At 34.8% G+C, this 13,805-nt stretch overlaps 1 protein-coding gene across 1 annotated transcript; it reads right to left on the bottom strand.

Annotated features, from left to right (window-relative positions):
* Window positions 1-296: 296 nt before the first annotated feature.
* On the bottom strand, window positions 297-9,563 carry LOC127855982 (E-selectin-like). The gene is made up of 8 exons (XM_052391917.1): window positions 9,474-9,563; window positions 8,949-9,018; window positions 6,211-6,378; window positions 5,689-5,829; window positions 4,356-4,463; window positions 3,784-3,960; window positions 2,025-2,198; window positions 297-343 (listed from the first exon to the last, which is right to left on the bottom strand). The coding sequence occupies exons 1-8, from the start codon at window positions 9,561-9,563 to the stop codon at window positions 297-299; spliced, it is 975 nt and encodes a 324-aa protein (XP_052247877.1).
* Window positions 9,564-13,805: the final 4,242 nt, after the last annotated feature.

The raw sequence follows: 13,805 nt of genomic DNA, 5'->3' as shown, positions 1-13,805 counted from the left end.
AAGTTTCTCACGATTATATCAAGCCATTCACGATTAAAGTAAGTGTCTTACGATAAAAGCATATTTCTCAGGATTATTGCAATAAATTCACGATTAAGTGAAATTTGTTACGATTAAGGCAAGTATCTTATTATGACGGCACATTTCTAACGATAAAGGCACGTTACGTTCGATTAAGGAGAGTTCTTTACTATTAAGGCAGGTTTTGTTACGATTAAGGCAAGTTAAATCCGATTAAGGCTAGCTACTTACGATTATGAATTGCTACGGTCAAATAATCATTTTCATCCTTCGAGTCAATTTCCACCAAGTAGCTGTTGCTGAGGACATATCGGCAGTGTTCCTTTAGAAGTACAACATTTAGTTTAAACATTACAAATGTTACTGACTAGAGAAGCTGATATATATTATGACAATTTTGTTTCTCTTGTGTATTGTTAAAGTGGATTTTCTCTTTTATCTTGTTTTAGCGCATACACAATTAGTTCCTTGATTTTTTTTGCATCATTTGTTGATACTTGAACAAAAGAAAATCATCGAGTTTTGTGTTAGAATTTTAATTACTTTCGATGCGTTGTAGTCCTTTCTGTCTTGGCTGAAATGGTAGCACTTTTCTCCATAGATCTTGAATTCGTCTGGGCACCACGCTTCCAAAATAAGAACGTTTTGTTAGTTTTACAGCTAGTAAGTACCATAGTCTATTAATAAATTAATCACTTAATTATTTGGCAATGTAATCTGTTTTCCTTCTGGTAGGTTTACGCGTCCGTTCGTACGTCTTTAGGTTTACTCAAGTTTTCCGCAGGTGATCCAGTATGTGTGCACGTAGGATTTCGCGTTCTGCTTTAAGTTTATTCACCTGTTTATATATATGTTTACCCGTCTGGCTGTCCGTCTGTATGATTACCCGTTCCTCCGTAGGTTAGCCCACCATTTTGTCCGTATTATTATCTATTCTTTTATCTGTAGGAATACCCAACCTTCCGTCTGTAGGCTTACATACCCTCCCGACCTTAGTTTTGCTCAACCTTCAATCTGTAGGATTACTTACCATTTCGTCCGTAGATTCAGACACCTTTTTGTACGTAGATTTACACACCAATTCGTATTTACATTTATGCACCCACCCGACTGTAGGTTTACCTGCCCTTCCGCTGTAGATTGACTCGACATTCGCACCAGCTCGATATTCGGGAATAGTGCCGAATGTCGATGTCAGAGCTTGAACGGCATTTGCCCCAGCTCGATATTCGGGACTTTCGCCGAATGTCGATGCCAGAGCTGGCTCGACATTTGACCCAGCTCGATATTCGGGACTTTTGCCGAATGTCGATGTCAGAGATGGCTCGACATTCGCACAAGCTCGATGTTCGAATGTATAATGTCGATTGTCGATGTAAGTGCCAACTTCACGCACCTTTATATAGCGTCTTTTCACACACTGCATGCATGCGTTGAATGTAAACGTTATGTTTAATAGAATTTACGCGTTTATTATCAAAGCTAAGTCTACCGTACAAAAGTAGTACGAATACATCATCTAAATAATGTTCTTGCGACAATCATTGCATCCTTTATGGACGGAAACCAGAGAGAGATCCCTGTTTGCAGAAATATAATTAACATGCATGGCCTAAGCCTTACAGAATTTAGTTTGAATTTTATCATACAAGGAACATATTCTGCGAAAACTGATAGATATTCTGTCAAACGCATACATTTTTCTTAACATGAAAAGAGTGTTCTTAAAATCATTTTGCGTTTGCAGCTAACAGAAACAGTCGCAGCATACGAAAACAAGAGTAAATGTAACGCCGATTCCCCTGGGCAAAGCTAAATCGGTTAACAAAGAGAAAAACAAAAGCTTCAAACCGCATGCCTTTTGACATTTAATACTAGCGGTTTCATTACAATATAATCAATGTTTACAAACGCTTGTTTTTCGAGAGAAGCCTTCACACGCTAGAGATACAACATTAACTCAACACCGCAAACCTAACGGACATCTGGTAGATGATACATACCGATTTGACACACAGGCGCTGCTGAGCTCCAAGTTCCGGCTGAAGTGCATGTCGGGGAGGGCAGCCCCACGAGCGTGTAGCCGGTCTGACACGCGAAGGATGCCTTGGCCCCGTACTTGGTCCCCTGCGAGAGATCTACTTCACCGTTCTTTGGTGCCGACAACGTACCGCAGTCTGAACGGTAAAAATGTTTAAAGCATTGCATTTTAAGGATAATAACTATACAAAGGAATTCCAGTTACATTCTCATAACGTCCATGTTGTACAACACTTTGATTGATAATTCTATATTTGTATGCTTGTTATATTTCTTATTCAATTTAACTGCATTTCACACAAATAAGCTTCTACAATAGGTTTCTTAAAAGTAATTAATAATTTTAACAATAAACCCGAAATTAGCTAAAATTCCAATTGTATAACCATGCAATAGATAAATAAGTAGTCTACAATTTTAAGCGCAAGCTAAAAGATTCAATCGCCTTTGGCGATCGGAAACGTTAACGTAGAAATGTTGGCGTTAGTGAAAAAGTATGACCCAGATGTTATCGTTACGATGACGATCCGCATCATACGATATTTTGCTTAATATTTGATTGAGCGCACCAGTCGCTCTGTGTGTGACACTAACAAAGTATTAATAACAATATAATTACTATCATCAATTTATTACTTATAAGCACTAAAACTACATGAACTAAAATGTATTTGTCGTAAATTGACGAAGGTTTTTTTAATTTAACTGTGTCAATACATTCTCACTGGGTGTATCTATTGTTATGTTAAATGTTCAGTCTAAACTACTGCATGAACTGAGTTTGCACGTATAAATTTAACTACAGCGCATGGCCTGTTGCAACACGCACGCTTTCTATGCGTGGTATTTGACAATACTAACGACAGCAACAAATTCGCGCTCTTATCAAAACACGGGTATTACATGACATGCATGTATAGTGAAATTAAATGGTGTCCGTTTTAGATGATAACAAAGTGACTTCTTGCTACAAGTATAACCACGTGCCTGCACAAGACGCAATGAATCAGTTCCATTAATGGACATGATGAAAAAAAACATATATACATATACTGGAATCAAATTGTTACTGGACATTGGTGTTCACAACTTACTCGCCATAAGTAATGAATAGTCCATTATTATCAAATTCTCAATAAGTAGCTGTTTACAGTAAAAAGTTAAGATGATGATGATGCCCGAAACCGTCTTTATTTACCGGTGGTTTATTACGTAAATGTTACAACTGTGATTCATGGCGATAAACGTTATCTTCATGACCGACGTCAATCAAAACTATTAGTCGTCAGTTAACCCCGCCTTTTACCCCACCCTCATTTACATTTTTGTAACAGGTTGCTATCACAGTTGGGCGATTGGAAAGTTACATGAGTATTTGCCCTGATGCATATGTATTAGCATACATAACTGTGGATTGAATATATTCGATCAACATCAAACTATCTCTTATTAGTGGATGATCCAGTACCCCATGTGGCATTTATGGCGGTTACATGTAGAGGTAGGTTCCACGTGGTCTTTTTAAGTAGGAAAGCGAAATACACTTATAGAGAAACCTTAATTTTTTTTCACTCACCACTCTCTTTTACATGTTCAACTTCAATCGCCAGCTGAAAGATTCAATCGAAATAGGCGATTTTTGCGATCGAATATTCTTACTTAAAAAATTAATAATTAATTAAGATAATTACTTGTTTTAAAATTAATATTCCCTTTTTATACCTTTAATTTCGCACACAGGTTTCCGGTTATCCCAGTTTCCTGTGCTCGTGCACGTGGTCGAAATGGCCCCTATGAGCGTATATCCGGTGTTGCACGTGAAATAGCTCGTACTTCCATAGGTGGTTCCGGTTTCCTGGTCGATTGTACCGCTGGATGGGGCCTGGATAGCCCCACAGTCTGAAGCATGTGTTTTTATTAGATACCTTTTTTAAAGAGTTTGTTCATACATAATATTAAGTGAGTGTGTTGAAAACGGATAGATATATTTATCGTGGCGTGTAGATATAAATACAGATTCTTAAGTATTTCATAAACTTATCAATTTACAGAATTATACATTCATATGAGCCAACTGGATTAATGTCATACTCTTGACATCTTCGCACGCACATGTCACTATCTCACATACCATGGGCCTGACAATTCCAAGAACCATTAGGGTCTCGAAAATACTTCAAAAGAAGTCCGTCTTTGTTTGGACGTATGACAAGAAAAAAGTTTACCTTTAATAACACACGTTGGACTTGACCCATCCCACGCCCCGGTTGCCGTACACGTTCTAGTTAAAGTACCCGTTAGGGTGTAGCCCACTTTGCACGAGAACTCTGCCTTGCTTAGATAGTCCTTGCTCGGATTGAAAACCACTGCTCCGTAGATAGGGGCCGTCAAATCCGGACAAGCTATCAAACCAGAAGCGTACTGGACATGTCAAAGATTATTATCGTTAGAACGTTTAGCTTTTTCATTAAAAGACCCATGTGTTCAGTGGCTAAGCAAACGGATATTGAGAACATTAAATATTCATAGAATTTATTTTCAGAATCCAGAAAGATCCAATGGACAAAATAACTGATCAATTTTCAAATGAACTTATATCACACGTATAATCGTATATTGACGGAACAATTGAGGCTGCTTTAGTTTGAACAACAATACATACATTAATGGATTTCGGTTATATAATTTGAAGCCGCATGTAAATTAGCAGAAAAACACAGATTTCCTTGAGTTTCGAATAACAGCTATTTTCTGTCTGCGTGATGTGGAGAAGTGCAATCCATCTTATAATAAGCAAAACAATGTTTCAAAATATTCATTGAGATATATAACTTGTTATGATGGTCAACTATAAATAAAAATTGGGTCATGTCATTTCCCAAAAATTAAGGTTTTACCCTAACCGTCAGGTATTTATGCTCGGTGCTGGCACTTTAAGTACCTCTGTTTGAAAACTTATCTTGTAATAAAAATTTGGGTGAAGAATAACTCATTGGTACTCAACTACCGACGGTAATCAGCATTTGTTCAGAATCATAATTCATTTATTGTCTAGCCAAAACGTGTAAAATTTTGACCAGATTTGAGGTAAATGTAGTAGGGATTGTTCTTTTGAATAAATACTGGTCAAATTAAATGTACATCCTGATTTAATTGGTCTCTAGACAAACGGCATCCGGGCAATCGACGACCAGCGATTTTTTTTGCCTTTCCGGGCAATAGCCACCTCGTAGATTTGTCGACCAGGACAATTGCCACCATATAAAATCGTCCACAATACAAAAGGCTCCCGATTAATATGTCACACCAGATAATCTTGACTCATTTCCCCTTTTTCGGTGTTTTGTTTACTGCGATCCGATCATAAGCAGCCACGGACAATCATACCAGACATCGCCACCATACATATTCGAATACAATACACCATATGAAAGAAGTCGGGAGTTCTACGCGAGGTTTCCATCCCGTCTGACTAATTATTAAAAATACCCATCTGACAATTTTGCCGGATTCCCAAATACATGAACGCGCACATACGAATACTCGTTCGATTAACAGTTATTACAGAACGGGTTATCACACAGAAAACAAACAAAAACAACTCAAAACATGCGTCCAAATACGAACCTTTCTTACTGCACGTTGCCACGCCTGTTTTCTCGTATCCCTTCAAACACTGACACGTGCCTCCCGTGCACTGCGAGTTCAAGATGTTCGAGCACACTGCCGGTCGGACGTTGCAGTCATCGCCCAGCACAGCTGAATATACTGAAAATATGAAAACTTAACAACTTTTTCAAGTAATGTAATATACCAGTCGTGATATTTTAATCAATATAAACTGATACTGGTAAAAAAAACGGTATTTTAGAACTTTTCTTTTTTCGTCAATCTGGTTGACGGTCCCTTTAAATAATCCACCGAATTAATTTGGAAAATAGTCATAGGCTTTCAAATGTTCCACCAAACGTATTAGAAAAACAGTCATAAGCTCTAAAATGACAGATCGAAATGCAGCCGAATCGGTTTAAAACACAAGTTGAACATACGGATATACGTTGTTTTTTTTTATTCATAAGTGAAAAATGAGAAAAAAATAGAAACGCAATATTAGTAAACACGTTAGCAAATAATCATAATAGATCATACCGACACATCCGGGCGTATACGACCAGCTGCCGCTCTGAAGACACGTCATACTTGATTTCCGACTTTTCTCCACCCAACCTGGGTCACACTTGAACATCAGCCGGGCACCAATGTGGTACATGTTACCCTGTACTTGACCATGGTCGAGGCTTGCGAACGCTTCACACTCTTCAAAAGGAATAGTTGATCACAAAGTGGCACGTGAAAAAGCTGCTTTAAACAGTAAGAACGTCCCTTTTGAATATACACCAGGGTGCATGTGGAAGGTTTAACATTTCAATAATAATAATAATAATAATAATAATAATAATAATAATAATAACAACTTTATTTCATGAAGAATTCACACTAAGAAATAATTTCTTTTTTACAATGTGGTCTTCAGTAACAAAACACATATATATATTGTGAAACATGCATACGAACATACAAGGGAAAAAAGAAAATGAATTATACAGTTAAATGTTATAATAAATTCCTTATCAATTCCGACGACGTCGACGACGACGAAGACAACGACGACGATGATAATGATGACGATGATGATTATGATAATACAAAATATGCAAAATGTGATACAAAAATCAATCTTTCAAAAATTACTTTTTCAAATAAATCACATCAGACACATCACAACAAAGTATTAACATAGAGAAATTAACAAATGAGCATACATATATATCAATGATTTGTTTGTAGGTATTCTTTAAAAAAAAATTGATTGTAGTATTCGAAGACACTTGTCGGAAGCTTATTGGAATTGAATTCCATATGGTTCGTGACCGAAACGAAAACGCTCGTTTTCCATAATTTGTTTTAAACGGAATAGATGATATATCAGTGTGTGTGATGGATCTAAGAGCGTACACATTGTTATTTGAGATATGTATAACATTATTGAAATAAGAGGGCATTGCGCCTATTACAAACTTATGAACAATAGATCCAGTTAGGAAAGTACATCTGTTATTGAATGTCAACCAACCAAGTTCTTTGAATAAGGGAGCTGAAGGAGTTGAATATGGTTTATTCAGTATTATTTTAGCAGCTCGTTTTTGTATCGAATGTATTTTACGTAAGTGTGACTGTGTTGCTGAACACCATAATGCACAACAATAATCCATAGTCGTTAATATATATGAGTTGTAAAATAGTTTTTTTGTTTCATAGTTAATAAAATAGTTAATTCGTTTTAATAAGGCCAGTTTAAAGTTAAGTTTACGACATACACTGTTTATGTGAGATTGCCATGTAAGATGCTCATCAATCGTAACTCCTAGTAAATTAAATTCTTTGGTTTGTTCAAGGAGAATGCCATTTATATTAAGTCTAAGCTTGTCAGTAGAACTACGAGCTTTTGATAAAAGCATACATTTAGTTTTGTTAGGATGAATTGACATATTATTAAAGGAACACCATGTTGCTATTCTGTCCAAATCATTTTGCAAATTTAATTGTATATTATGAATGTTATAATCCGATACGTGTAATTTTGAATCGTCTGCGTAAAATGGGATGTCATTAATGTAAATAAGAAATAAAATTGGCCTAAGTATAGAGCCTTGTGGTACACCGGTTTTGATATATTGAAACGACGATTGTCTGGAACCTATTTTAATACACTGTCTTCTATTAGAAAAATAAGATTTCATTAAAGCAAGAGCATTGTCAGAAAAATGGTACATGCTGAGTTTTTTAAGTAAAATGTCATGATCTACTAAATCGAAAGCTTTCCGGAGATCCAGGAAAATTGACCCAACCATGCGACCAGAATCAATATACTGTAACCAAGAATCTACAAGGCGAATCAAGGATGTTTGACAGGAATGATTTTGGCGGAAACCAGATTGTTAACTGTGGAGTAGTTCATGCTTGTCAAGATATGATTTAAGTTGATTTGTAATGTGTCTCTCAAATATCTTCGAAAGTGTTGGGAGAATAGAAATTGGTCTATAATTGTTAAGATCACTTTTATCTGCACCTTTATGTATTGGAAAAAACATATGCATCTTTAAGCTGGTCAGGAAAAATTCCAGCATTTATACAATTATTAATAATAGAAGTAATCGGACATACAATGGTATCCCCATAATATTTGAGAATTTTAGCGCCAATGTTGTCTATTCCGGCAGCTTTGGATATTTTGAGAGTGTCTATTATTTTCCGAACGTCAAATATCGTAATTTGAGGAATGTCAAATACATTCATTCCTATTTTTTTTGTTTAAAAATGTTTTAAAAGTTTGATAAATGTGTGGGTCATATTTTCTTTTCGAAACTATATGGGAAATGTTGATGAAATGATTGATAACAAAAAGTATTGTGCTAAAACTGTACAAAAATATCAAAAAAAGCAAATAAAAAAATATGTCAAATTAAGGTGACAAATATTATAAATAAAGCGGTTTCTTGTGTTTATTTTTTTCATTCTGAAAAGATGTCATTAAAATAATGTATTTGACACATTCCATTTATTTCTAACATATTTTAGACAGTGGTCAACTTTCATAAAATGGACACCGTAATTGCATTTAGCGTTATCTTTTTCCGTAGCACACTATTTGCCGGACTATTTTTCAAGAAAAATCAACCACTCGTATGGCGTCGGTACTTCATGGATATTTTTGTTTATAAAGATTTATTTGCATTAAATGTGTTAAATAGATTAATTTACCAATATCTTGTGGTGTGAGCTACAAGCATGCGATTATACATATGAACAAAAATAACTGAACTCACCTTGGTGGACACATTTCTTTGCTTTAGTATCGCATGTTTCACCATCCTTACAACTACATGGGACTTCACCCTAGGTGATTGATACAACATATGATTAGTTCAACAAATCAAATGATAATCAATATACTTACATGGTGTATTAATTTTCTGAGAACACAACTTAACGTCATTGAAAGCAAAATGGTTCTCGTTTTGAATTGCTGAAAAGGTTCCGTTCATTTAAGGTTACATAAAGAAAAAGGGATAATACAAAAAAAAACATGTGTTGGTCGAGATTAAAAATTAATCAAGCGCGGTCTATCTTGTGTCTGGCGCAATGTGTTTATATTTGTTATTCATTGGTCACTTGACCTCTAACACGATAGCGGTTATTTATTTTTAAATGCGTTTCTTCAAAGATTTTGTCATCTGATATATTTTCCCCGTTTAATCAGTTCAAAAGAATCACAGATCTTTACATTAATTGCATTGGTGACACATATAGGATAATTTTCCAACTATAAATACGAAATATTAAATTCAAACCTTTTCCACTGCTATATCCATCTTTCGGACTGCCACGCATGTTTTGTCGTATTCTGTCTCTTCCGTACGGTAGAGCTCGCACACGTTCATATATCTCCTGTGCCCTAAAGCCTTACAGCGCGGTCTGTTGAGACACTCTTTCGCGCATTCTTCGAAGGAGATTCCGAAAAAGGTACGTATCCTGCCTTTACTTTGTGGACATTCTGACCAAACACTTTTGTTAATTTTGAAGCAAGTTATTACGTTAATAACTATACTTAACAAAATTATATTGATCGAAATGCGTAACATGTCCATTTTGTAAATTTCAAAACGACCTGATGACAGACCCTCATGAATTTAAACATGTGAACAGTTCATTAACAAAAACAGCTATGAAGGGTTTCTATCTTTTCAATGGTTGACACGTTTCAATGACTTACCATATATTTTTATCTTGATGAATATATTATTGAAGAAGTATTGATAATTGTTGGTTCTTGTTACGTGATGTAAAAGTGTAATAAATCAATATGGACTGTGATTTTTCTTTGCAGGGTACTGGTCAACTCTATTGGAACATTGGTCCAAACGTTTTGCTACATAAATAAACCATTCATGGGACCTGGGGATCATGGTTTGGAATTTAAATTAGCTGCTTGTGTTGTATCAGGAGAGATTATTGATAATTCCTTGGGCTGTGAACTCAATCGCACTTGTAAAATAAAATGTTTTAAATTTAAGCTTATAAAAATACGGCTTTAGGAATCAACTTCAAATTACACATTTTGTTAATTAAAATTATTTTCTACACAATTGCATTGCAATCATGCATCAATGACGCTCTGAAACGTCTAGGCCAAGTACGAGTGTGTCCTCGTGCCGCAAGTGCCAATTGAAGTATGTGACCTCTGTCTTTTATTTCAACAATTATTCGTCTCTTAATACAGCCGATCGAACAGAAATCGGGTCATTAATTTGATCAAATGTAACGAACGTTTTATCTGCCTACAAAATCCAACGATTCTGATATTTTGAAACTAGTGTTACTAGTTGAACATACGGGTAAAGATTCGACTAACAATCCATACACAATATGAGAACTGAATAACTGAATTGTGCGCAACTATGATCAGATATTTCGAAACTATGACCGGTTATTAATCAACTATGACATCGTAATTTGATGTGATCCACTTACTAATACATATATCATATTTAAAAGTATATAAACCAAATTAGACTAGTTTATTTTTATGTTAAGTGATTTTTTTTACTCTTAAATTTTGTTTCATAGTATCGTAACTGAACTCTACTAAAATTTACAAGAGACATTAACTAATATGTATTCATTAACATTCCAAATTTTGGCGAATCACAACTGACACCGACGCAGTTTCCACATTGTTTGTCAATAAATGCCAAATTTCAATGGCCATGCATGAATCACATACACAAATACGGCTTTAATAACTTATGAAAATGATATATACTAATCAATTACTCTTATACCAAAACTGAACTGAAAAACAAACCGTTCATGGCATGACGACATTCTATTATTTTATTTTACGAAACGGCACGAAATAGATGCAAGATTGTTCATACGTGAAAACTAAAACAATATCACGAACATTTGCTGTAAACGTTCAACCATTTTGACCATTAACCTTTTATTTTTCCCCATTCTTATTTTCATATGGCTCTGTGAAACGGGAAATACTTTTGTTCAGACATTAATATCTACTTCAATAAAAGTCGTATTTCTATGCAATCAAAGCGATTGGTCAACGAAAACAATTCAGTACATATACAGCTTGCACCAGGCCAGCAGGAAAACATCGACCTTTCCAACGTTTTAAAGAATTAAGCTTATACGAAGTAAATTATTTACACTTATACACTTTTATAAACATACGAATTAGAAAGAATAAAGTCCCACTTAAAAATTTAATTTTGAAATCAACAAAGGGCAATACTCATGCATTTATAGCAACGTTACGGTTGTTGTGCAGATTCTTTTCTCTAAGTTTGACCTAAGAAGTTGGATGATGGACACTCTTTTAATTTTCGAGAAAGGCACCCGACAAAAAGTTTTTATGCAATCAACACATGGCAGACACTTTTTGAAAGCATGAGTTATAGTTATGTGTGAACTGTACTTCCCTTCAATAAAAGATATATTTATATATATATATATATATATATATATATATATATATATATATATATATATATATATATATATATATATACACATATACACTTTTAAAGGGGCCTTTTGACAGATTTTGGCATGCATTGAAGTGTGTCATTCAATGCTTTATATTGATAAATGTAAACGTTGGATCTAAAAAGCTCAAGTAGAAAAACAAGCATACAATTTAAAAGAAAAGAAAAGAAAAAAGTAACCCGCAATTGGGCTCGAACCACTGACCCCTGGAGCCCTGGAGTAAAAATCTACCGCTTAGACCACTCGGCCATCCATACTCACACAATGAGATATGTATTTTATACGTTATATAAGCAATCCTCGTAGTATCACAAAATATAACGACAACCACAAAACTCCAAATTATTCAATCGTTTTGCGTTGCAACGCGTTATAATTTTCAAGCTTTTAAATCGTCAAAAGATGCATATAATTGATATTTCAGAGCATGGTAAATATTCAGTATTACTGTTTCCTCACAAATATAACTAAAACGAAAATTTGAGATTCTGAAACATTTTTTTATATTGTCAATTTGCCGTGAAAAGGCTCCTTTAAGTAGACATTTTCATATTTTAAAAGATATTCAAAGCACTAACTTTAACAACCCTTAAAAGACATTATAGCAACAGTGATGTCTCGTGTGCCATGCCGACACCTCCTACAGTTTTCCTGATATATACCTAACAAAATATCAGTCTGCGAAATAATGCACATGTTCGACGCCCGAAGCGTCCGAAATTCAGCTTTGGCCTATAAACATAAAAAATTATGAGCGAGACGGGCTGATAAACCATGATGTGGTAACAACAAACTGAACATATTTTTGTCGGATTTTCCAAACCACAAAATGGTAAAATAAAATAAAATTATTTGCATGTTTATATTTACGACAAAAGTTTTCAATTTGCCACACGCTGGATACATAGCTATTTTAGTTTAGCCTGGACGACAAAGGCCGTTCAGTTTTAGTTGTAAGATTACCGGTATGATACAAAATGGCTGCTTTAAGTAGTTCTGTCGAGTCTTAAACAAAATGAAACTTGCATTTATCATTTAGTTTGTTTGAAGCTGTTGGTTACACATATACTTGAACATTTATTTTGCTGTCGATTACAGCTGCCGACAAAAAAAAACTTGTCAGAAAAGTTTCAATGTATAACAACTAGCAATTGTGTTCGTGGTATATAACAAAGCACATAAATCGCAAACAAACAACAAACTCGAACTAGTATTGACACTGAAGATATCGGATTGAACAAACTGGCTTTGGGCGGTCGTCAAAGATTGTTGCCTGTTTGTGGAGATGTTGACACCAGTTATGAGAGCTTATAGAATGGCAAAATTAAAACAAAACTATCGGCCCTTCGTTTATCATCCACTAGTTACATTTAGACATATTGGCTAAAAAGCATGTTAAGTTGTTAAAAATAACTAACATAATTCAATGATAAACACTGGGTCTGATAAGGATTGTCTTATAAAAACAGTATTTGCAATATGTAAAGCTTTGAATAAGTTTGGTTCAATTATTATGGAGCAATATGTGTTATATTTCGCTTTTCGTTCCACTGTGATTATATTGAAATAGACAACAAAATATCTACATGTATGTTTATCTCGCGCGCTTCAATTGTTCGTTCGAACAACTAATAACAATGTTGTGGTATTATCAATATTCAAAGACATGTCGCCAGGTCCAGAGAACTGTTTATAAATTATTCATATGTCCATGATGAAAGGATTAAGTTATACAGTTCTTCTCAGATATAGGATACCAGGGGAGTATTTGAGAAGTGTTTTATTTGATAGTTTTAAATCAACATCTAAATTATTCTGTTTTAAAGTATCATGGCTCGCGACTAACTAGTGTCACACCTAATGAATCGGATCGAATCAGTTGAACCTCAAACAGACTGCGTTAGTATTAAATGCTCTTGTTTGCTTAAGCTTGGATATGAAACTTGAAAACAACCATACTGTTTCCTTGCGAGACACACATTCTCATATCGAAACAAACGCCAATCTACCTTGACGTTCTTTCCTGAGATTATTCTTAGAGATGAATAATTTGGTGCAAGAAAAACTTTCATCTGGAAGTTAACAAATCCTGTTAATTGAACAACGACCCTATAAGCACG

This window comes from Dreissena polymorpha, chromosome 13, assembly GCF_020536995.1.
Source record: "Dreissena polymorpha isolate Duluth1 chromosome 13, UMN_Dpol_1.0, whole genome shotgun sequence".
Lineage (NCBI taxonomy): Eukaryota > Metazoa > Mollusca > Bivalvia > Myida > Dreissenidae > Dreissena > Dreissena polymorpha.
Note: the sequence above shows the minus strand (reverse complement) of the source record. Positions and strands in the feature narration are given on the sequence as shown.